This window comes from Neomonachus schauinslandi, chromosome 2 (genome assembly GCF_002201575.2).
Source record: "Neomonachus schauinslandi chromosome 2, ASM220157v2, whole genome shotgun sequence".
Classification (NCBI taxonomy): Eukaryota; Metazoa; Chordata; class Mammalia; order Carnivora; family Phocidae; genus Neomonachus; species Neomonachus schauinslandi.
This window is the reverse complement of record NC_058404.1, coordinates 166,791,625-166,816,872: the sequence shown is the minus strand read 5'-3', so window position 1 is coordinate 166,816,872 and position 25,248 is coordinate 166,791,625. Positions and strand designations below refer to the sequence as shown.

General features: G+C 35.5%; 1 protein-coding gene across 9 annotated transcripts; it reads left to right on the top strand.

The window, feature by feature from the left end:
* The first annotated feature begins 1,355 nt into the window (after positions 1-1,355).
* Positions 1,356-23,435, top strand: GUF1 (GTP binding elongation factor GUF1). Of its 9 annotated transcripts, none has more exons than XM_021701580.2 (17): positions 1,356-1,733; positions 3,455-3,566; positions 3,717-3,865; positions 4,127-4,207; positions 5,095-5,172; positions 6,572-6,655; positions 9,376-9,440; positions 10,442-10,579; positions 11,943-12,082; positions 13,241-13,364; positions 13,757-13,889; positions 14,894-15,037; positions 16,385-16,518; positions 19,616-19,717; positions 20,555-20,674; positions 22,229-22,265; positions 23,281-23,435. In XM_021701580.2, the coding sequence occupies exons 1-17, from the start codon at positions 1,569-1,571 to the stop codon at positions 23,416-23,418; spliced, it is 1,944 nt and encodes a 647-aa protein (XP_021557255.1). In that variant the 5' UTR covers positions 1,356-1,568; the 3' UTR covers positions 23,419-23,435. The 9 variants fall into 9 exon arrangements, with proteins under 9 accessions (XP_021557255.1, XP_021557254.1, XP_021557256.1 ...); XM_021701579.2 differs by having other exon boundaries at positions 10,376-10,579; XM_021701581.2 differs by lacking the exon at positions 5,095-5,172 and having other exon boundaries at positions 10,376-10,579.
* Positions 23,436-25,248: the final 1,813 nt, after the last annotated feature.

Here is a 25,248-nt window from a genome sequence, read left to right as displayed (position 1 = left end):
GCAAGGAGCCCAACCACCTGGGGCTGGATCCCAGGACCCCGGGATCATGACCTGAGCATAAGGCAGGTACTTAACGGACTAGGCGCCCCAAGAAAATTCTCCTTTCAATTTTATTTCAATACTGCTAATTAGGTCTAGGAGAAAAATCTTTGTTTAGTGTTATGTTTTAAAATTTTTCTCTAATGTCTGCTAACCTACATTTGTATGTTCTTGGCGTTTGTTTTGAGAGAGAGCATGCGGTGCAAAGAGTCACAAGTTAGGGGAGAGGGCCAGGGTCAGACGGAGACAGAGAATCCTAAGCAGGCTACAAGCCTGATATCTGACTGGATCACACCACCCCAGATTATGACCCCAGGGGAGATCATGAGTCAGTTGCTCAACTGACTGAGCACCCAGAAGTCCTGCTAATCTACGTGTTTAATCAAGAGAGATTCAAAGCCTTTCCCAGGTGAGACCTTAGCATTGAATCACATTTTTAAAAATTAATTACACTTATTATTACTGTTTTATTTTATGACAGGTCACAATGCTTTTCAATGTATGGTAATGATACAAATTTTTCTTTTAAAATAAATTAAGTATAAAAGGTAATTTGATTTAAGGAAAAAATTTTAAGCATATAATAGCAGTATATGTAGTCAAATCAAGAAGACTAATATTCAAATTATTGCAGTTTGCAACTGATCTATATGAACTGCCATGAATTATTGTGTTCATTGTAATTCAAGGTAGCTGTTAAGTTTATTCTCTAACAAAGCTGGTAGCAATTAGTGCTGTATCAAGTACTGTTCTGATTTATAGTAGTCCAAGAACGAAGTAGAACTAATACAACGGTGAACTCAACACAGCTGTTGTCTCATTCCTCTGCACCAAACTTCAGATATTCCAGAAAAGCCCAAGATAGTGGGAGACAGACGCTGGATGTGCTACATATGTCTCATGATCTCTTATCATTAGCACCTACATTACTTAACCAGGGATCTGCCCTCTGCAAGGTCAGTATTTGTTGAAATCAAACTTCAAGATGATGGGAGACTTCTGGGAGTTCAGCGTGTAACTTTTTCCACCTTCCGTTCTGGTCCAAACTGTCCTAGGATACATTATTGGAATTAATTTTACCGCCTGTTTCCTTACAGATGCACTAAAATATCAGCCATATCAGAAACAACGCGGGGGGAGTTTATTTCACCTTTCAAATTTTAAAATAGTTGCTATATTATTTTGCTATTTGGTAGGAGAAGCTAAATCACAACGCAGCTTTGGGGCACCACTGACACTACCCGAGCGCTCGCCCTCACGTGACTTCCTTACAGTCTCGCGTGGAGGCGCGCTGACGTCATCCTGTCGTGCTGCGTGCGGACGCCGACGAGCGGCGCTGCGCCTCGGGTGCCGCGCCGGGGTCGCTAGTTGGGCCACACTGGCCACGGTACTTTTTCTTCTCATGCTGTGTAAAGCTGGTTGGGTGTTTTTCGCCGGCTCTTAGCAGAGGGCTCCTTGTGGAGAATCGCGCCGCAGGCTATGACGCCGAGCTGTCTCGAGACCTCCTGACGCTTCCGTAGCGCGGAGGGATGTGGACTCCTGTGAGTCGGGGCAGGTGGCACGGTCGCGCGCTCACGGTGTGGGCCACCGCAGCCGCACATCGGGGCCTCCTGGAGCCTCGCCGCACGCCGAGCCGTGGGGCTGCTGCCAAGTCCAGGACTCTGGACAGGCTCTACAGCTCTGCCGACCGCAAGGTGACCGCCATTAGTCTCCGATTAACCGTGTTTTAAAACTTGGGAGGGCCTTCCTTGCGACAGTGGAAGCGTGAAGGACTTCCTAGACTACCTGTGAATGCAGGTTGAGATTCTGTGAGGGAGGTAGAGCTAAGAGCGCGCCTTGCTCTCGGGTTTTTGAATCCTCCACAGCTCATCAATGTGACCTTGGGCAAGTCACTTCTCGAGTTTACTAGTTTGTAATGTCAGTAACTAATTTATTTGATTATGCGAGGCACTGATGCAGGGACTTTGCGTGCATTTAATTCTCATAAAAACCTGCTGAAGAGGCCACTAGTGTAACCTCCGTTTTCCTGCAATTTATTAGCTCTGTGGCCTGGGGAAGCTACTTGAACTTTCCGTAACTGTTTTCTTCATTTGCTAAATGAGATAAGAATAAAAGAATGGCTCTTCATGAGTATTGTACTGTGTAAGGCATAGAACTTTTTAGTCCAGTATCTATAATGTAAGAAGTGCTGGGTATGCTTTAGCTTCTGTTTATTATTTTACGTGATCCGAAGCAAACTTGTTTTCTTAGTCTTTGTTCTTGTGGTGGAGAAAGTGAGGAATTCAGCAACTTTTTAAAAATACACGCTTTGTTTGCTAGGAAGAGATACAGTTTAGGCAGAAAAGTAGAGTAATTGAATGCAAGTTATGAGTACCTGGAAAAAATAAGACAAGTATGATAATTGCCCTCTTCTAAATTGTGGAATGTAAAATGGATTTATGTTGCAATTCAAAGTTCTTAAAAGTGGTGCAGTCCTGTATATCTTTTTAATTGAATGGCAATTGAAAGGGTGGTGTGGGAAATCCACTGGGCAAACAAATCAGGTTTAGTTGTTTTCTCAATTTCTTTCAGATAGAAGTTGCACCTTTATCGTCTTCATTTATTAAAAGAAAATGTAAAGCTCATGAGTATTGTGTATTTCATTGTAATTTTACTTTTTAAATGCTGATTATGGAATGGATTTGCTTAGAAAAATAAAATGTTTAGAGTACAAAAAAACTGACATTCGATTTGAATAACCATTTTTAGCAATTTGCAATGAGTCTTCATAAAATGTTAAAGAAGATGAATACAATTAAAAATCAGGAGTTACATTTTAAAATATTTTTAAATGTAAGTGATGAGGTTTTTTGTTTTTTTTAGTTTTTTGCTGATGTTATCTTTTTTTTCCTCTCTCTCCAAAGAAGTTGCCAAATAACCTAATTGCATTTAAATTAAACTTTTGAAGATTCTGTTAGGAGCACAGATTTTTAAATAGATTTGACTGCTGACTAAATGTGTGATGGGGGAAAGAATTTCCTTTTTATTCTTAAAACTTTTCTGTAGCTTTTTTGCCTCAAGCAGTTTTATTAGACCGGGTGCTCTAAGGCTGTTCAGGAGTTCTAGGTATCTTGTGTTCTTCATTCATGAAAATAAATTCATTTCCTTATTGGCCCTCTAAGTGGTGGAAATATTTATAAGGGACTCTTCTTTAGCGAAGTTGTTACCTTGACAGTGACATTGATGTATTTGATGAGTGTTGTTGTAATCAGTTGCTTGTAATTAGAGTTTAGCCATGCATCTTTTTATTTCATAGGAATAATATAAATGTTATAAATGAAAGTATTCAAACTAAAGGAGTAATCTTTGAATTAGTATACTTTTTTCATATGCAAAATGTATACTCATAAATGTTTTATTTTTCTTCCGTTTCTAGGAAAAAATTGACATGTCTAGATTCTCTGTTGAAAATACTAGAAATTTCAGTATCATTGCACATGTGGATCATGGCAAAAGTACTTTAGCTGACAGGCTCCTGGAACTAACAGGTATTTTCATTTTATGTTATATAGTTAATTGATGGCCATGGGTAATTAATCATCATTTTTACTATGCTTTTTAAAATTTTGGTTTTAATTTTATATGCAGTATAGTGTCTTTTTAAAAGCCCATCGAAATACTAATATTTCTTCTTACAGGCACAATTGATAAAACAAAAAATAATAAGCAGGTTCTTGATAAATTGCAAGTGGAACGAGAAAGAGGAATCACTGTTAAAGCCCAGACAGCATCTCTTTTTTATAATTGTGATGGAAAGCAGTACCTTTTAAATCTCATTGATACACCAGTAAGTTTAATATTTTGTCTCTCTTGTTAAGTCAGCCTTGTATTAATAGTGCACACAAATCCTTGTTCAGTTTTTGAACTGAACATTAAACACTTTTTGTTTTCTCAGTGTTTTTATGTTTGAGTAAATCGTTTCACAAGTATAGGCCAAAAAAGAAATGTATTAACTTTTTATCAAGGGGAGTCACTAGATTTGCCATAATGCCCCTCCCTAAAAAAATTACAGCTGACTTTAGAAGTAACAATATTTTTTGTTTCTCAGGGCCATGTTGATTTTAGTTATGAAGTATCCAGGTCACTCTCTGCTTGCCAGGGTGTTTTACTTGTGGTTGATGCAAACGAGGTAGGTACTTTTAATTTTATGTGGTATGACATGCTCTTTGGTTGTTTCAAGAGGTTTTCCTTAAAATATATTTTGGAAATAGGATTTTTGTGTTTGAAAATAATAAGATTTATTGTATTACTTAAGCCAAAGCATATGATTTGGTCCTGTTAATTTGAATTTTATTGCACTGAAGCAGTCTGTGACATTGACTAGTTCATATTTTAAACACTTGAAGCTGATCAGAAGAATGAAGGGATTGTTGAAGTATATTATACCTTCATCCTACCAAAACCTCCATTTTTAGCAGTTCTTAGTTTGGGGTTTTAATATTAATTTTTAGCAGAACTTGAAAATGAATCTAATTTGGAGGTCATTTGGGTGATTTTAAGGTAATAATTTAGGAAGTATTAGGTTTAAAGAAACATGTCAATAACATTACCAGGTTCTTGTGTGGTACAAAGATAACCATAAAAAAAATATTCATTGATGATGTAAGACCTATGATGTCCTATTAAAGTAAACCTTTTGATATAATTCGGTTTCTCACAAACTTTTCATTCAAAACCCAAAATAATTCTTGTGTTAAACCTTCCTTGTTCCTGTCAGGGAAAGTCAGTGTCTACCTTATATACATAGTACAGGGTTCTATAAACCACAGCACATTACTGTGTCCTTTAGTAGGCTTTCATGACCTTGAGGGTTCATGTTTCACCTTTTTTGTCTCCAGTAATATTTCCCAAAATGAAAGGAATTTTCACAAGGAATTATCCAGATTCATGGAAGTATAGATACCATACTTTATACCTCTGCTTTTGGTGAAGATGTATGGAATGGTCTTAAATTAATAAGTTTTGTGATAGATGGTAGAATGGTCATATCAGTATCTTATGCCTTGATATTTCTAGGGTATTCAAGCCCAAACTGTAGCAAACTTCTTTCTTGCCTTTGAAGCACAGCTGTCGGTAATTCCAGTTATAAACAAGGTAATTCTAATGGGACAACAGTGTTCAGTATTTTACTTTCTAAAAGTGGATTTGGTGTTTGAGTATTAAGTATACTATTTTTTATATGAAGAGTCTTCAACTATATATTAAATATATTGGTAGGATTTATTTCTTTGAATTGCATGTGATAGAATTGCAACTCAAACTCCTGTGTCCTTACAAGTAGTTAGAAGACAGTCTGCCTGAATTGACATGGAGTGATTGAAGGCTATTTCGGTACGAAAGGAGTATGTGCAGGGCAGCCAAAAAAATAGTTTATCACACTAACACATATATTGGAAAAGAAAAAGCACTTATGACTTTGGGGAAAACAATGTAACACACGAAACATAACAGTTAAGTGCTAAGCTGAGCACTGTTGATAAACCATAACTTCTATATTTTGAAATTAATAAAGAATCTTAATTTAAAAATCTGCATTATGGGGCATCTAGGGGGCTCAGTCGGTTAAGTGTGTGATTCTTGATTTCAGCCCAAGTCTTAAACTCAGGGTTGTGAGTTCAAGTCCTACGTTGGGCTCTGCTGGACATGGAGCCTACTTAAAAAAAAAACAAAAACACAGGGGTGCCTGGGTGGCTCAGTCGTTAAGCGTCTGCCTTTGGCTCAGGTCATGATCCCAGGGTCCTGGGATCGAGCCCCGCATCGGGCTCCCTGCTCAGTGAGGATCCTGCTTCTCCCTCTTCCACTCCCTCTTCCATTCCCCCTGCTTGTGTTCCCTCTTTCGCTGTGTCTCTCTCTTTCAAATAAATAAATAAAATCTTAAAAAAACAAAACAAAACACTGCATTGCATTCAGTTGAATTTTTTTTATAATGGAGTTAAGTTTAAAAGAGGCAAAGTTGCTTATGGTAAGACAGTTTGTTGTCATAAGTTACATCTAACTTAAAAAATCAGTTGACATGGGGCGCCTGGGTGGCTCAGATGGTTAAGCGTCTGCCTTCGGCTCAGGTCATGATCCCGGGGTCCTGGGATCGAGCCCCGCGTCGGGCTCCCTGCTCAGTGGGGAGCCTGCTTCTCCCTCTGCCTCTGCCTGCCACTCCCCCTGCTTGTGCTCTCTGTCTGTCAAATAAATAAATAAAATCTTTATTAAAAAAAAAAAATCAGTTGACATGGTGTTGGTTGATAAATTGTTATTGAACTCTTACGCCTTGAATTGCCAGCTGTCTACATTTTTTGCATGCTCTGCTCTGCCTGCTCTCTGTTTTTCAGTGGCCATACTTGTTAAAATTATATTGCCTATATCTAGATTATTTTAACACTTTTGAAAAGAAAAATAGAGGGATTAGTTTTTATAGGTATGCTTTTAACTGTCTCTGAATGCTATTAATATGTAATACATTTTATTTTTACTGTGTTAAGACATAATTTTTTTTCTTAAGATAGATCTGAAGAATGCTGATCCTGCAAGGGTTGAAAAGCAAATTGAAAAAGTGTTTGATATTCCAAGTGATGAATGTATTAAGGTAAAATACCCTTTTTCTTGAAGACATAGTTATACTTTAAAAAATCTCATGGGGCGCCTGGGTGGCTCAGATGGTTAAGCGTCTGCCTTCAGCTCAGGTCATGATCCCAGGGTCCTGGGATCGAGCCCCATGTCCGGCTCCTGGCTCAGCAGGGAGCCTGCTTCTCCCTCTCCCTCTGCCTGTCCCCCTGCTCATGCTTTGTCTCTGTATCTCTGTGCCTCGAATGAATAAATAAAAAAATCTTTAAAAAAAAAAAAAAAATCTCAGGTATTGGCCTAAGTGAAATTTCACAGTATTTGATAGCCCATTGGTATATAAAGCTTTCATAGTTTTGCAAAGTTCTTTTTACTGATACTTCATTTGATCTTCACCAAAAATCCTTGTTACATGGTTAGGAAAGCTAGGAATTATTCTTGTGATCCAGTTGAAAAAACTAAGTAACAAAGGTTTTATCACTTTCTCAAGATTCGAAGGTATTGAAAATTATTCTAAGTTAAAGGATTTTAAATTAAGTGAGGAAAATAAACTGGTCAAGTTGCCTTATAGAGAATTCATTAGAAAACAATAATCGATAAGGGGAAACCAGGTTCCAGTAATAGCTCAGGTGCTGTGGAGGTGGCTATGTGATTGTGATGGTGGAGAAGTGGGCAAATTTAATGTATATTTGTAGATAGGAGAGATTTGCTGGTGGGTTACATGTAAGGAAGTGAAATAAAGGGAAGAATCAGGTAGCTTTGGGTTTAAGCAAGTAGTTGATACTAGACGTTACTATCGATATGAGGAGGAGCTGGAGAGGAAATGATACAGGAGAAAAGAAAAAGCTTTGCTTTGGACGTAGTGGGTTTGAAATGTCTATTAGACATCCAAGTAGGGATATTGTGTAAATCTACAGTTCAGGCATTCATGAGAGAATTGGGGTCAGAGATAGATACTTAGGAGTTTTTAACATGTATGTGGTATTGAGGCCTTGTAAACGAATATGGTTTCCTAGGGAGAAGTGTAGAGAAAAGGTCCTAGAAGCCAAACTACATTATTGTCAATTCGAGGGCGTTATGAGTAAGAACTTGAGAAGGATTAGAATAGGATTCAGAATAGAAAGTGTGGAAGGATTGAGTCTTCAGAGAAGGGGGAATAATTCTCAAATTGTAACGAGAGACTGCAAGATGGTTGTGAGTATAGATACAGATAGATTTGTTTATTTTGGATAAGGGAGTTTGTGGTATTTTCTGTTTCCTTAAACGAAATAACAGGCAAAGTCATCAACCAAGAGTGAATTGGCCAGAGGGGAAACGTGTAGATTGAAAAGGAAAGTGGTGTGAAACACCTTAATGAGTGGTAATGTGAATTTACTACGGGACGCATCCTGGGAAGTTAGGAAGTTTAACTGCACATTGAGATGTGTGGTCATGAATTCACAAGAAGCCAGCCAGACCAGTTACTTGATTTTTCTCCAGTAATGTTAAGCCCTTTGTATTATAGGCATAGAAAAGACACATTGTTGGGGCACCTGGGTGGCTCAGTCAGTTAAGTGTTTTACTTTGGCTCAGGGCATGATCTCAGGGTCTTGGGATCCAGCCCTGTGTTGGGCTCCATGCTCTGCAGGGAGTCTGCTTCTCCTTCTCCCTCTGTCCCTCCCCCCTGCTTGTGGTAACTCAGTCGCTCTCTCTCAAATTAATACAATCTTAAAAAAAAGACAAGACACATTGTTGGAAGCAGTCACAGTGGAGTTTTACCGAACTTATGATAGGGAAAGAATAGATAGTGGTTGAACTGTGATTGTAAATAGTGGACCCTGGAGTCTCAGCTGGGAGAGGAGGGGGCTGGGGACTAATGGATGGTGAAAAAAGGTAGTCCATTCAATGGTTTAGAGATGGGAACTTGATGGATCATTGCAAAGAAGGTTCTGGCGTCTAGAGCAGTGGTTCTCATTAGGGGGGAGTTTTGTCCCCTGGGAAACATTTGGCAATATCTGGAGATGATGTTTGTTGTCGTACTGGGGAGTGGGTGCTACTGTCATCTTGTGGGTAGATGACATTCCATAGATTCTGTTAAACATTCTACAGTGCACAGAACAACCCTTAAAACAATTATCAGCTCAAACTGTCCTTAGTGCTGACTTGAGAAACTGATCTAGAGAGAGTTTAAAGGTTAAGAGGTGGTTTTTAGGAAATGGGTTTTAAAATCAAGATTTCAAGAGGCAGTCCAGTTACTAGTGATGACAAAGGTGAGTCATACCCGTGGTTTTTGAGTCTTCAGGCTCATTCTCTCAGTGGGAGAACCATAGTAGTAATATGCCTTGTAACTATATGTGTGTCATCCACATATATTGTTTATTCTCTTTACACAGCAATCTTGAGATTTAGAAAAAATACAAATGATCATTTATTAGATGAGGAACTTGAAACTCAAATATGTATTGGTCAAAGTCATACAGTCCATACAGAATTGTAACTGTTACTCAGATTTTTTTAAACTCTTAGACCACTGCTCTTTCAGTACCATAATCAGAATGCTTTTGTAATTTAATCCAAGAACCATAGACTCACCTAATTGTAATGGAAGGACATTTGTCAGTATAGTATATGCTTTGTGCTTCCTTTTATTACTTTCTTCAAATTGATAACTCTTAGAATTCTTTCTTTTTTCTGATTATAAAGCTCAGTCACCTGGATTGAAAAGTAGTCTTTAAATATTTATTTTTTTAATACATATTTTTTTAGATTTCTGCTAAACTTGGAACTAACATTGAAAGAGTTCTTCAGGCAGTCATTGAAAGAATACCACCGTAAGTATTTTGCTATTTTTGTGCTGTTTGTTTATCTTTAATCGTACAAAGGCCGTCAGTCTGATCTGTAATTTTAGATTAGACCATTCTTGTGGTGAGTGAAAATACATTATTTATTTTTATTGATACATAGAAGTCAAGCACAGCTTGGGGGAAAAAAAAAGCAAACAAGGGTGATTGGGTTCTCTTCCTAATAATCATTGTAATAAAGAGACTTGAATAAATTAGCAGTTATTGTGTTTTAATACTGAATAAATGTATTTCATCAGTTTCATAAATCATCTTAAAATAGTCATTTATTTATTTATTTTAAAGATTTTATTTATTTATTTGACAGAGAGAGAGACAGCGAGAGAGGGAACACAAGCAGGGGGAGTGGGAGAGGGAGAGGCAGGCCTCCCGCTGAGCAGGGAGCCCAGTGCGGGGCTTGATCCCAGGACCCTGAGATCATGACCTGAGCTGAAGGCAGACGCTTAACGACTGAGCCACCCAGGCGTCCTTAAAACAGTCATTTAAAACTCAAGGTTGAAATAAAACTGATATAAAAATAGGCATTGTACTTGAGGAACATCTTTTTATTTTGGCTGTCACTTGGGTGACTTTCTCAGGTACTAGAATAAATTAAGCATAATATTTGATTTTATTTATTTATTTATTTATTTTTTTTTTTTAAAGATTTATTTATTTATTTGAGAGAGCGAGAATGAGAGAGAGTACATGAGAGGGGGGAGGGTCAGAGGGAGAAGCAGGCTCCTCGCTGAGGAGGGAGCCCTATGCGGGACTCGATCCCGGGACTCCAGGATCATGACCTGAGCTGAAGGCAGTTGCTTAACCAACTGAGCCACCCAGGCGCCCAATATTTGATTTTAAAATAGGCATTTTATTAAGATTTTAATTTATTATGTGTATATTTTCTTTTTACTTATTTTTAATAGTCCCAAAGTGCATCGCAAAAATCCCCTGAAAGCTTTGGTATTTGATTCCACATTTGACCAATATAGGGGTGTGATAGCCAATGTAGCATTATTTGATGGAGTGGTTTCCAAAGGAGATAAAATTATATCTGCATATACTAAAAAGACGTATGAAGTTAATGAAGTAGGAGTTCTGAATCCTAATGAGCAGCCAACACATAAACTGTAAGTAATCTGCAATAGCAATTAAAATATACTTGTATGTGTTTCGATCTCTGCCTTTCTCAGCTTGGTATGCTTAGAATGATCCCAATTTGGTAACTCAGAAAAAAACCCAAACTGATTATTTAATGCAACTAAATAGTAAATGGTCTTGCAAGAGGACTCTCATGTGTGAAGGACAGTATAAATTTGATATATTTTTATTCCTTTTGACTAGTCATAACAAATTTTATGATCTGGTGCACATTGAGTCCTATATTGATGTATTTGATGAGACAGTGAAAGAGATGGTTCTGTCACCCATATCCAAATCATAGTGGGTATCAATTTTGATATTTAATTTTTTTATAATTAGATTTTTCAACATAAAAGTAGTGAAGAAAATTTGGTAATTTTTTCCTTTCGTATGGAATTCACAGTAAAACTTTGATTAGAATCCATGACACATGGGGTTAGCAAGGTAGTGTGCATTAGAAAAACTGAATTTGAGTTCACTTACAAATACTTGAGTGCCTGCTCTATCAGTACTCCAGGTACTGATGAGATAAATCATCTGGCACATACTTGGAGCATTCTAAGGTCTTTGTTTCCTCATCTGTAAAAATTAAGGTAGTAACTATATAGGTCACACTTGATAGTTTAATGTATGTCTAAAACCAGTACTATTTTGCTCATTACATTTTTTATTTAATTGAGTCATAAAGTCTATTTTAATTTTACTCAAATATTTCCAAAGTCTGTGTTCCATCATATAGTTCATACATTGACCATTACTGTATCTTCACTTAAGATTCTGATACCATATCCTAAACGTAAATTAGTTTGTTATCATGTAGGAAATTTGCTTTAAAAAAAACAACAAAAACTAAGCTAAAACTCTGAAATCTTGGGATATGCTCTTTTCCTACAAGAGGAACATCAGATTGGTGTCAGATTTGTTTAGAGTTCACATTTTTCTGCTTGGTTAAAAATTGATCTTTTTTTTTTTAAAGCACATTAGTGACACAACTCATTAATAAAATAGTGTTTTACACTACAAGAAGTTATTTTGTGTTTCTGCACTTAGTTTCACTATGTTTACATTATATTTTAGAAGCTGTTGTTTAATGTGCAAAGGTGGGCAGAGTCATGAGGAAGGCCGTAGACTTGTTGTGTTGCAGAGGCCCTTGATAATGGACTGTAAGGCATGGTATGTTCTTTTGCTGACAGTTTAGCAGTGAGAATTGATATGTAGTACTTACTTTGAATTAGATGAGGTTTTGTTTGGAAAATGTAATCATTTCCGGGAAAGGTAGAGCTAATTGTTGAGTTTGCACTTGAAACTTTATTAAAGCAGTAAATATTTCCATATAATAATTTTATTTAGATATGCAGGACAGGTGGGCTATCTGATTGCTGGGATGAAAGATGTCACTGAAGCACAAATAGGAGATACATTATATTTACATAAACAACCAGTGGAGCCCTTGCCTGGGTTTAAATCAGCGAAACCAATGGTATTTGCAGGTGAGGAGCTCACAAATTCAAGGATGAAGGTCATTTTATTCTCTAAATTAGAAATATTCATTTTAAATAATAGCTAATTCCAGAATACTGTATTTCTTTTAGTTTTTTTAATGTGCTATTTATGTATCAGTTAATTTCATATGTATAGTGAAACTTTATGTGGGAGATCATTTCCTACATTTTTGTAGAACTTCTTAAAAACTATAAGCTCTTAAGAAACAAGCTCTCTGATATATAAAAGAACATAGTGATATGAATTTCCTTTTTGTTTCCCTAGAGAGTAGGTCATTGCATTTGGAATATTTTTCTAGTTAGGATGTTTTCATTACTAATTGTCAGTGGACATTTACTGACTGCCTTCCTGTTGGACTTTCTTTAATATTGTACAGCACTAGTGTAGACATGGCAGAGGATAGTGTTACCTCTTGTATGCATGACTTCACAACTTTTTAGTACTGTGTGGTGTTACGGACATTTGGAAAAGGAAGGCCTGATTGAAGGTCGTCAAGTTACTCCTTGCTGGGTATCCTCCACTTGCTTTTCTCCCTTTGTATCTGTCACGGGGAAGTATGAAGTTTGTTTACCCCCACGTTTAGGCAAAGCCAATCATTGGAATTTTGGAGGACTTGAGAGATGAGGACTTGAGATTTCAGATGAAAAAGAATCTGATGAATCCGTAATTGTATGGTTTTTGTTGGTGAATTGAGAAAAGCAAAATTTATCTTTGATTTTAATAGGTTACCTGCCCTACAGAATTCAGTGTAGCTTTCATTTCTACTTCTGTTTTTCATCTACTAAGGGAGTTTCATTTGTGGTTGTGGGATATCTTCAACTTTCGTTTCTTGAAATGATGTATTTTTCTAATAGGCCTGATTCCCATGGTTCTTTGTAATTTTTCTTATATTTTTGCAAAAGCATAAAAACATCACTTGGGTTGTGAATCCATTTGTAAATTCATTAAGGCTTTGAAACTTGCAAGGTACTTTGAAGCCAGTGTAACTTAATACTCAGTTTTTTTAGCAAACCAATTATTGTGGTCAGTGAAATATAGGGAAGTAATTTAAAAGCTAAATGATTAATTTTGATCTTGGAAGCATTGTGTATTTAGTTTTTAGGCAGATTTTCACATGTGATAATTAGAAATCATTGTGTCCTCAGGAATGTACCCTATAGACCAATCTGAATATAATAACCTGAAGAGTGCTGTAGAAAAACTGACTATAAATGATTCCAGTGTGACAGTTCATCGGGATAGTAGCCTTGCCTTAGGTGCTGGTTGGAGGTAAGATTCTTTTCCTTGTAGGATCAAATTTTTATTAAAAAATGAAGTTTAAGTGGTTCATTGCTCCTGAACATTTCATTTCTGAAGATAAGTTCTTATTAGTGTAAAGTGAACCAAAACAAACATCTGCCTATTTCACACTGTATTCATGTTCTATGGGTAAGCTTTATAGCAATTTTAAATAGAATTCAAATAGAATTTTTTTTTTTAATTTTGAATCTTATTTAATGAAGTTTTGCTAGCATTTAATTATGATGTGAATTGCTTGAATGACTTTTTTTTTTAATGAGTTTTGATTCTACCCATCCCCCACAAAGTAACACTGCATTCATCAAAGAAACCAGGGCCCATGAGACCATAAGCATTTTGGAGTTTGGCTTTTTCTCCCCCAGGTTGGGATTTCTTGGACTTTTGCATATGGAAGTTTTCAACCAGCGACTGGAGCAAGAATATAATGCTTCTGTAATCTTGACAACCCCAACTGTTCCATATAAAGCTGTTCTTTCGTCAGCAAAATTGATAAAGGTACTGTTGTGAACCAGCATACAAGGGAAAACGAAATAAGTGTATGTATGTATATGCAGAATGCAAGAGAAACTTTTTAGTACACCATTAGCTGACTAGCTATTACATGAAATATTTCCTGATTAGTAGCATTAAAAATTGAATTACTTTATGACTAATGATGGAGAAGCCACTTGAGAACTAATTTATGCAGTATTTTTCTTAACCTGATAGAAATCTATATATTGTCAATCTAGCCTGTTACTGAGAATAAAATGTAGAATTAGTAATTAAAATGCTGTCTAAATCCAGTACAGAAATGAAGAATATAATTTTGGTCATAAGTAGTTAATCTTATGAAAGGTGAAGTATTCATCGCTACCTGGCTGTAGGAAATTTTAGATTTCAAGGTAGTGATAGAGACAGTAGTCCATCTAAATGGCAGTCTCTTCATTTTATTTATTTTTTTAAAGATTTTATTTATTTATTTGAGAGAGAGAGAGAGCATGAGGGGGAGAGGGTCAGAGGGAGAAGCAGACTCCTTGCTGAGCAAGGAGCTTGATGCAGGACTCGATCCAGGGACTCCAGGATCATGACCTGAGCCGAAGGCAGTTGCTTAACCAACTGAGCCACCCAGGCGCCCAGTCTCTTCATTTTAAACAAATTTTAACTTTGGTGTCTGTAAATATTTTCCAACAAAATTAACTTAGGAAACTACTGATAATGCCTTATAAAGGGCAGATTAAAATGTGCTTTTACATCATACTTTTTCTAAGTGGTACATGAGATGTGTTTAGTAGATGTTGATGAACAAGATATCTTATTAAAAATTATTAAGTGGTTACAATTGGGTGGTTTTTAAAATACAAAGCATGTTAAGATAATAGTCTAAGTTTTAGGAATTCTTTTGTTTTTATTCAGCAAATGCAATTATAATAAATTCTAACATCTATAAATTAAAAGCAAATTTTAAAACATGATAATTAAGACTTTTTTTAGCTGTTGGTGATTTTTCTTATTTTTAGGAATACAGAGAAAAGGAAATTACAATCATCAATCCTGCACAATTCCCTGATAAATCAAAAGTAACAGAATATTTGGAGCCAGTTATTTTGGGTACAATTATCACACCAGATGAATATACTGGAAAAGTAATGATGCTTTGCCAGGTATAAGTATAATACAATTTAATATAAAAGTTAATTTTAGTCCTAACAGTGGTTTCCAACTCAGGTTTTGAAAGATTTCTCTCTGTAGAGCACATTGAATTTGTAAGAAATTTTCATGAAGATCTACAACTATGTGTGTGTGTGTGTGTGTGTATACACACACACACACACAGATAGAGATGTAGGTATAGATGCACTTTTTTTTTTTTTTAAAGATTTTATTTATTTATTTGAGACAGAGAGAATGAGAGAGAGAGAGCACATGAGAGGGGGGAGGGTCAGAGGGAGAAGCAGGCTCCCTGCCGAGCAGGGAGCCCGATGCGGGACTCGATCCAGGGACTCCATGATCATGACCTGAGCCGAAAGCAGTCGCTTAACCAACTGAGCCACCCAGGCGCCCGATATAGATACACTTTTAAAATAATTTTGACTTTAAGAAAAATAGAACCAGAATTTTGATCATTCATGTTAATTTACTGAGTTGATATGTTAGCCCAAAGGAAAGAAATTTGATGCTTACTTATATTGACTAGCTAAAAGAATAGTTCCTTTTAGCCTTCATAGTACTTGAAATTGAGGGTAGTTTGAAAGATTACTATAATACTTGAGACTTTTGACTAAAGGGTGGGTATTCCCCATTTTGCCTTAGTTTTTGCCACAATGTAATAAATGACTTAATCCACAAATCATAGTCCTCAACAAAACTATTTGAACTACTCTGACATGGGGCACCTGGGTGGCTCAGTCGTTAAGCATCTGCCTTTGGCTCAGGTCATGATCCCAGGGTCCTGGGATCCAGCCCCACATCAGGCTCCCTGTTCTCCCTCTCCCACTCCCCCTGCCTGTGTTCCCTCTCTCGTTATATCTCTCTTTGTCAAATAAATAAAATCTTTAAAAAAAAGTACTCTGACATATATTGGAAAGAACTCTCAGATGATTACTAGTGGACTTGCATTTTAATTCTGTAATCACAAACTAGAAAACTTTGGTCACTTGCTTAATTTCTTTGGACCTAAGTTTGTTTGTAAAACAAGAAATTAGAACTTTGACATTATTTGTAGTTACATTTGGTTTATCATCAAATACTATATAATTTTAAAAATAAAATTGTTAGATAAAGACAAAGGATGAAAAGCTTTGGTAATAAATATAATTGAAATACGAAATAGTTCTCTCTGTATTGTAAGTATTATTTGCAAGTTTTTAGTAGACCATTAAATATTCCTTCATTTTGCCCTCTCTTTATTAGGATTTGTAAGGAAATTTTTAGGTTGGTAATTGACATCTTTCTATATTCATTGTAAATCATTTAAATAGGTTCTCATTAAACACATTTTTCTTTTTTAGGCTCGAAGAGCAGTTCAGAAGAATATGATGTATATTGATCAAAATAGAGTTATGCTGAAATATCTCTTCCCTTTGAATGAAATTGTGGTGGATTTTTATGATTCTTTGAAATCCCTGTCTTCTGGATATGCTAGGTAAAAATTTAATGGGAAATTCAGATACCTGGATAACTTTTGAAATACTGACCAACATGAGTATACTAATACGCCACTTATTTAATAATCTGTGCTCTCTTGAAGATAGTGGAGAAGGATAGAAAGGCTTGAAGCAACCCTAAAAGTGTTAGAGAGTATTCATAATTTGCTTATGGAAGAATGAGTTCCTTCCATTCATCAAACTATTACCCTTCTTTTAATAAAAAAAAAAAAAAGTGTCCTCTTCATGAAGGAGTATATTCCCCTCTCTGTTAAAAATTATACGTAATTTTAAGAAGCTACTGTGATCTTAGTGGTACATTGTATTTGTGTGTTATGTAATCCTGGGAGCACCTGTATGTATTTGGAAAACAGGAGTACATATTTAATCTAAAAAATGCCAGGTGTGCCCCTGTATCTGTGAACACTTTAATAACTTGGTCTTCTCCAGAATAAGTGGTCCACATTATGAAAACCATTGTCTCGTCCCCAGGAGTGCATGGAGGAACAGCCTGATAGAAGTGAAGGAAGATATTAAGTAACAAAGAACTCCATGCATAGCATTTTGGGAGTATTTTCTGTTGGGGTAAATAACTCTAGATGCACTTAGTATCCTAAAATCTTATGTTATTGGATAGCATATATTGGAATATAAAGAAAATATAAAACACGCTGTGAAGTGGGGAAAATGAACATTCACATCTGTAAAATACACATGCACCTACATGCATGTGCAGGCATATTTAATATTAACATTCAAAGAAGAGTTCCAGTGTTCAAAAAACATGCTACAGTGACCTGGAAATTTAGCTTTATGAAATGAGCTTTAGAATGAAAGAGTCATAATTGATATAAAGGAGTGTTCTTTGTGTTTGTATTGAGAAATTATTTTTTCTACTTTTTCACCCGATTTATTTCTTCAGTGTCTTCTTTTAGACAAGAACTTAAGCAAATGAGTGGCAGTGGGGTTTAAAGTAAAGTGAATTGAGGCAGCATGTTGTTAAAAAACAATTATTGTGGGGGCGCCTGGGTGGCTCAAGTCTGCCTTCGGCTCGGGTCATGATCCCAGGGTCTTGGGATTGAGCCCTGCATGGGGCTCGTAGCTCGGCGGGAAGCCTGCTTCTCTCTCTCCCTCTGCTGTCCCCCTGCTTGTGCACTCTCTCTCTCTCTCTCACAAATAAATGAATAAAATCTTTAAACAAAAAAAAAAAATAAAAGTAAGAACAATTATTGTGGTTAAAAGAACGATTACTAAGCTAAGTGTTTATAAACGTTTTTAACAAAGTCTGTCATTTGTAGTTTGCATTTGGAAACCACTTTATGAGTTAAGTGGGCTTAAAATCTTTTAGTTTAGAAACTTAAACATACTTCAGATTAAATGAAAGAACATGTTTAATTTTGAACTATGTAAAAATAAAATAATGCCAGCTTCCAGAATTAAGGGGATTCTTACGTTCAAGATGGATCTTTTTTTACATATATTCAGTTCCTAACAATAAAAATGCATCACAGTCTGTGATCTTTTAGCCCAGGCCATCGGCCTCTTGTGGACTGAGATAAGGAACAATTTCTCTTATGCCAGGTGGCAAGAATCTTCTGCAGCTGGGTCAGAAGAAGGATTCCTTTGTTATATGAAGACTGTAGTGAGGCTGCTTCTGATACTTAACTTGATGGAACTGTTTGTCCTTAAACCCCCAAGTAGCCTTTTGGAGTCCTAAAACTGTTTCCTGCATTTCAGGGGTACACTTGAATGAATAACTGTGTTTTGAATAGAGGTTAGGTTTCCATTTGGCTGTCTTGGAAACACAGACATTTGTTTAATGGTTTCTTTTGAAAAAATGAGTGGAGAAATTCTAAAATTTTGGAGCACTGAATATTTTAAAGTTGTAAACAGGTGAAGTCTAGAGACTATGTCTCGATTTTATCTTTCTTTGTATTCTGTGTAGTACTTAAGATGGTATCTTTCATATAGTAAATGCTTAATGTTTCTTGAAGAAAGGATTTTAGCAAAACTAGGTAATAATATGGTTTTAGAGAGTATCAGTATCAATTTGTGACCTTCCCGGTAAAGGTTTAGAAACCAAATACTTGCAGCTCTAGGCATCAGTTTGTTTTAAAATTAAGACAGTTTAGGGGCGCCTGGGTGGCTCAGTCATTAAGCATCTGCCTTCGGCTCAGGTCATGATCCCAGGGTCCTGGGATCGAGCCCTACATCGGGCTCCCTGCTCTGCGGGAAGCCTGCTTCTCCCTCTCCCACTCCCCCTGCTTGTTTTCCCTCTCCCGCTGTGTCTCTCTGTCAAATAAATAAATAAATAAATAAGACAGTTTAGGACTGTACATGTTCTTATCCATAATTGAAAAGACATGTAAGTATAATTGAAGTTTTCTTTCTCCTTAGACTTCAGTTTTGAGAGTTAAACCTGTTTTGATTAGCATTGTAAGCTTTGACCATATCGTTTAATAGTGATAGCGGACGCTAACCAAGTGCTTTTATGTGCTAACTAGGCTCTGTTCTAAACACTGTTTTTGTATTAGATACTGTTTCAGTGCTTTAGACGTATTAACTTATTTCATCCTCAGAAAAGCCCCGTGAAGTTTCAAACCGAAGAGTAGTATGTGAAATCCAAAAGTCTTGTTGATAGTGACTCTTTATCAGTGCCGTAGCATTTATTTAACTGGTAATAGAAAGCTAAACAGAAACCCAAACTTAATGAATCTCTGAGAATGACCCGTTAATATATACTGTTGTCGACAGCCAGCCAGCTCTTGGGAGGAAACTTTGGGAAGAAGGTGACATTTGCCTTCAGTGTCCCATTTTCCTAGACTGGCTTACCAGTTTATTTTCCTTTCCCCTGTAAAGCATGTTCCCCTTGCTTTTGCCTTTCATTTCATAAATGTAAAAAGATGAGGGAGTTTGTTCCTCACTGTGGTCATCTACATCCGTTTATGTGAAATGTGTATTTAATATTTTGATAGAAAGTTAGATCTTTGGGTGAGGTGTATGGGGATGGGTAGAAAAAAGATGTTTTGCAAAGAAAAATCATACAGTCTCTTGGGAAGTATGTTTATCTATCACTTGGATGTTTTTCCTTGTTAGTTTTGATTATGAAGATGCAGGCTACCAGACTGCAGAACTTGTAAAAATGGATATTCTACTGAATGGAAATCATGTAGAGGAGCTGGTAACTATTGTACACAAGTAAGTTGAATAGAAACTAATCATATAATGTGAAAGCAACCACTTTTGACATGTTTTTATTTAATTATTGATTGCTTATTTTTATTTGACAGCTACATTTTGAAACTTAAAAGTAATTAAATTTCCTTGTACTAGGTTTTCCTTCCGTTCTTTTTCCATGCTTCTCTTTTCAAACTGTTAAATATGAAAGAATAGAATTAAAATAGCCAAAAAGAATAGTGTCATGGAAAGAAATGTTTCCCTCACCAGGGTAAGACGAAGTAGAAGAAATGGTTGTAAACTTTATGATAGATTTAAAATTGAGAACAAAAAGGTTTTTATATTCATAAAACAATTTATAATAATGAAAAATGAAATATCCTACATGTTCAGCAAATAGATTGATAAAAATAATGTAGCACCTATTTAATAATCCTGTTAAGCTATTAAAACTTCACTGTGAAGTAATCTTAAGTGACATAAAAATGCCTATTAAATAAAAGGGTTGACATATATACACTGTGATTCAAACTAAAATACCAAACATGCAGAAAAATAATGGGAGGATGTATGTTTAACATAGACATTCTAAAATGTTTAACATTGGTTTTCTATGGTTGAAGGGAAGGGCATCAAGAATGGTTTTTATGTATGTTTTTCTACATTTCCTGTAATGGTCATAATGTTATTTTTGCAATCAGAAAAGTCATATGATTCATAGTAAGGGATGTTTATGACAATGATTTCCATTTGAACCTCCTTGAGAAATCACCTTTACATTGATTATGTATATGGACTAGAAAGGTACTTTAAATATTCATATTTAGGATATGTAAATAGTTGCATTTTCTCTCTCAGAGACAAAGCACACTCTGTTGGCAAAGCCATATGTGAACGTCTTAAGGATTCTCTTCCTAGGCAGCTGTTTGAGATAGCAATTCAAGCTGCTATTGGAAGTAAAATCATTGCAAGAGAAACGTGAGTTGAAATTCATTTTTGTTCTCTGTTTTAGAAATGATAAATGGTTAGAAATGATAGGACTAGAACTGTATTATGAAATAATATTGAAAAATTTAACTTCACATTGGCCTAAGCTTTATTCCTACTTGTAGAAACACTAATCTGATTTTTAATTCCACTTAATTGATAACTGTTACAGTGATTTACTTAACCCTGAGTGATATTATTTATAATAATATGGGCATGGGTTTGAGGAATTGCTTTATTTCCATTGATTTTACTGAATGATTACTGAATTTCCTGGGTAAGGTATAATTTATAAGCTAATAGCAACTGAAACTTAAGAAGTTTTGAGGAAAAAAAAAAAGTTTTGGAGATACTCTTCCAAAAGACAAAACTAAATTACGATTTTTACTTGAAGCATTTAATATCACTTCTCAGATCTAGCCAAATTAGAAATCAGAGATGACAGACAGGAATGCTGTTATGTTGAGCTTTACATTGTAGATTGATTATGTAATCTATAGTAGACATGGAAGATAGGCTAATTTATGTAGGAAACTGGTCTTTTTTATGAGAGATATGATCAGAACATGGAATAAGCTGCTCTACTAGGTAACAGTAAATGCAGGAAGTAGCATGTAGCATATTTCCTTGACTCCTGGAAAATCAGAAGTATCCCCTACCTGGAAATTGCTATTCAGTTGTAGTTTAAACCCAAACCTACATGTATTAGTAGCGGTGAAATTACAACCAACATTTTTACATTGTCTTGGGACAAATTTTATGCCTATATATGCAGTGAATTTCATTTCCTGACACAATTTTGCTTTAGTTAATTGTTTTGAGTTTCATGAGTACCCAGAGATTAGCAGAGTAGAGTTGATAACCAGGGAACATCCTGGAAAGTACAATTTAAAATAGCATATAAGTCTAACATAATTGTGTTGAGGTTAGAAGATACCTTAGAGAAGAAAAAAAAAAAGATTTTTATATCTTCTTAAGGAATACATATAAATGGAACTTTTTTCAAATTTCTTCCAAATTTCTTAGAAACACTATAGAAATAGATTAGTTTGTATCTGCTTGGGTGGATATAATAAAATTATTTAGTTTGCCCTGAAAAGGGGTTTATAAAAGTAATATATTTTTTATATTCCTAGTCATTCTTAACCCACATGTGGTAGAGTTAGTAATGTGATGATAACTATTTTTAAATTTTTTGGAAATAGTAGTGGTAAGAACAGTTCTAGGTTGAGCCAGAAATGACCTTGTATAATTCTTATAATTAAGGTTATACTTACTCTTGAATTTGGCCTAATCAAGACTACCCACAAGCCTTGACCTTTTTTATTCTTAATAAAATTTATGTTGATGTTGAATCCATTTTCTATTTTATGTCAAATACATAAAAATAGATAAGAGCATTTGACCTATTTGTTTATGGCAGTTTTACTTAGGTATAACATGATTATTTAAATCTTGAAAGGAGATTGTTTTTGAAAATAAAATTCCTTTTTAAAGAGTATATTGAAATTACATAATTTTTATATAAAATTTCCTCTTTTACAGTGTGAAAGCTTATAGGAAAAACGTTTTGGCAAAATGTGTACGTATCTGCCTGTATTCTACTTTTTATTAATATATCTGTTTTCATGAGTGTAAAATCAGAGGGGGGTATATATTGGCTTCCATTGTTTTTACAATAACCATTTCATCTCCAGTTTTCTTTTTAAATAGGTAAATCTCAGCTTGACTGTTAATATATTCATTTTGATAACATTCTTATTTTTCTATCTTATTTATAAAAACTTTCTTATATGAAGTACTACCCAATAAATTATTTTTGTAATAGTTATGATCAGGATAACATGTTTTATTGATCTAATTTGTAAGGAGAAATTTTGAAGACAATGACTGTGTCTTACAGTGGGAAGAGTATGGCAATTTGAAATCCACCTCTCCTACACTGCTTTGCCATTTGTGGTCCCTTCTATTAAAATTTTTTTTTTTTTTTTTTAAAGATTTTATCTATTTGACAGCGAGAGACACAGCAAGAGAGGGAACACAAGCAGGGGGAGTGGGAGAGGGAGAAGCAGGCTTCCTGCTGAGCAGGGAGCCTGATGCGGGGCTCGATCCCAGGACCCTGGGATCATGACGTGAGCCGAAGGCAGACGCTTAACGACTGAGCCATCCAGGCACCCCCCCCCCCCATTAAAATTTCTTAACTCAGTTATGAAAAGTAAATGGTGAATGCTTTTTCTAAATCCTTAGTGTCAGGACTGGCACACTTATGCCTATATGAATTTATTAGACGGCTATATGATCCAGAATTTTAAGACTTGAATCAGTAAGAGGATTGATAATTCTTCTTGACATGCATAATATAATATTGGGTTTCCTTGGTAATCTTCATCTCCATCCAAAAAATAAATAAAGCCTTTATCGTTCTTCGAAGATGTTAAATTATGATCTGCTGTGAAGGAGATAGAAAGGTAACTTTGCAGATGTCTACCTCATGGGTAATAATTGTAAGGTTATTATAACTGTATTGATGTCTGTATGCAATTGTATGATTTTCTGTGGAGTGATTTGGACTTCCAATTTTTAAAAATATTTTTCAGTATGGTGGTGATATTACCCGAAAAATGAAACTTTTGAAGAGACAAGCAGAAGGAAAGAAAAAACTGAGGAAAATTGGCAACATTGAAGTTCCAAAAGATGCTTTTATAAAAGTTCTAAGAACACAACCTGATAAGTAATTGGTGGAAAAAAATACAATGAGTTTTCATAAATTAAAACTTGTGTATCTTTTAATTTTTCATAGCAATTTATATGTTGACAACAGAATTAAAATTATTAAAATTTGCTTGTTACTTTCAGGGTTTTTAGGTTCAAATAACCTATTAGCTCTTCTTTGAAAAGTAAGGAGTGGGTAGGTAAGAGCTTGGACTCTGAAGCCATATTGTCTGGTTTCAAATTTCTGTTCTACCACTCACTAGCAAGGTAAATTATTACTTAACCTCTCTGTTTACTCTTTAGTGAAGTCAGGATTATACTGTTATTTACCTCCATAGGTTGTTGTGAAGATTGTATCAGATAGTATGTTTAAAATACTCAGAAGAGTGTATGACACAGTACTGTTTAGTGAATCTTAACTATTTTGTTTTCAGGCATATTTTTTCTTACACTAAAAGGCCCCATACTTTAGATTCTATCTAGTTCAAGCTTCAGCTAAAGTATTTTCAGAATCACCTAAGTATCAATTTGTTGTTAGCTGGAGAAATTTAGATTTATAGGAGTCAGTTATCAAATAAAGTCAAACAGCATTCTAGCTGGACATGTGCTGTCTAGTTTTTGTTAAAATTTTTATGTTTGAAACAGTTTAATACACATCTAAATTAAAGTAAGGGTAGGGGCTGTCTTAATCTTGATAATTAAGATGCATTTGGTGCAGACCGATAGGTGTTTGGTATTAGCAGCTGTTATTAATGGCAGTTTAATAATTATTGTCTAGATTTCATAGTTGAGGAGACATAGCTTTAGTTAAGTAACTTACTTGATGTCACACAGCCAGTAAATGGCCATCATGGCTGTTCTTACCTCCATTCACCCAGTTAGTGAACAAACCAGAGGGCAGATTGTATTACAGTAAGATACTTTAGCCATTGAATTTTGTGCTCTGCCTTGAATGAACTGAATGAGGTAAACGTCTTATAGGGATAAGACTATCGATATATTTTATACTAAGGTTATTACATTATGAGGTAATTCTAACTGTAAGATAGTGGGATTTACTTAAAATTGTGTATGGAGGTTAATTAGCCTGTGATTTCATCCTGCTTATATAATCTGCTCATATATCTTCCCTATCCCCTCCAGCTGTAATAGAACAGATGAAATATGAAATTCCATAACAATATTTGTATTTTGTATAGTATATTTGAAACTAGAAGAGCATTGGGGCGCCTGGGTGGCTCAGTTGGTTAAGCCACTGCCTTCGGCTCAGGTCATGATCCTGGAGTCCCGGGATCAAGTCCCGCATCAGGCTCCCTGCTCGGCAGGGAGTCTGCTTCTCCCTCTGACCGTCCTCCCTCTCATGCTCTCTGTCTCTCATTCTCTCTCTCTCAAATAAATAAATAAAATGTTTAAAAAAAAAAAAAAAAGAAACTAGAAGAGCATTTACATGTAATTGCTAAGACAAAATGTTCTGTTCTACCATTATTGTCAGGAGAAAGTTACAAGTTGGTACCTGGCATGAAGTATGCACCATGTGTCTACTATTTAATATTTATGCTGTATTAGTATGTGTATAATTTGGACAGATTTAGTTCTCTTCCTTTAACCTCTGACTTTAGGAAGCAGTTTTACTTGTAGTGATAAAAGTATTTTTCAAATTTTGTAGTATAAGCTTAAGTTTGCTCTCCTGACCACTCTCCCAAACAGATGATTTTCATGATATAGAGTTGTGTGCCTTCTAAGCATATTCCCCAGAGGACCTTAACAGTACTGAGATTTTTGCAAACATCACAATAATTTAAATATGAGTATTAGAGTAGCCACCATTTATTGAGTATAATATATGACAGCCA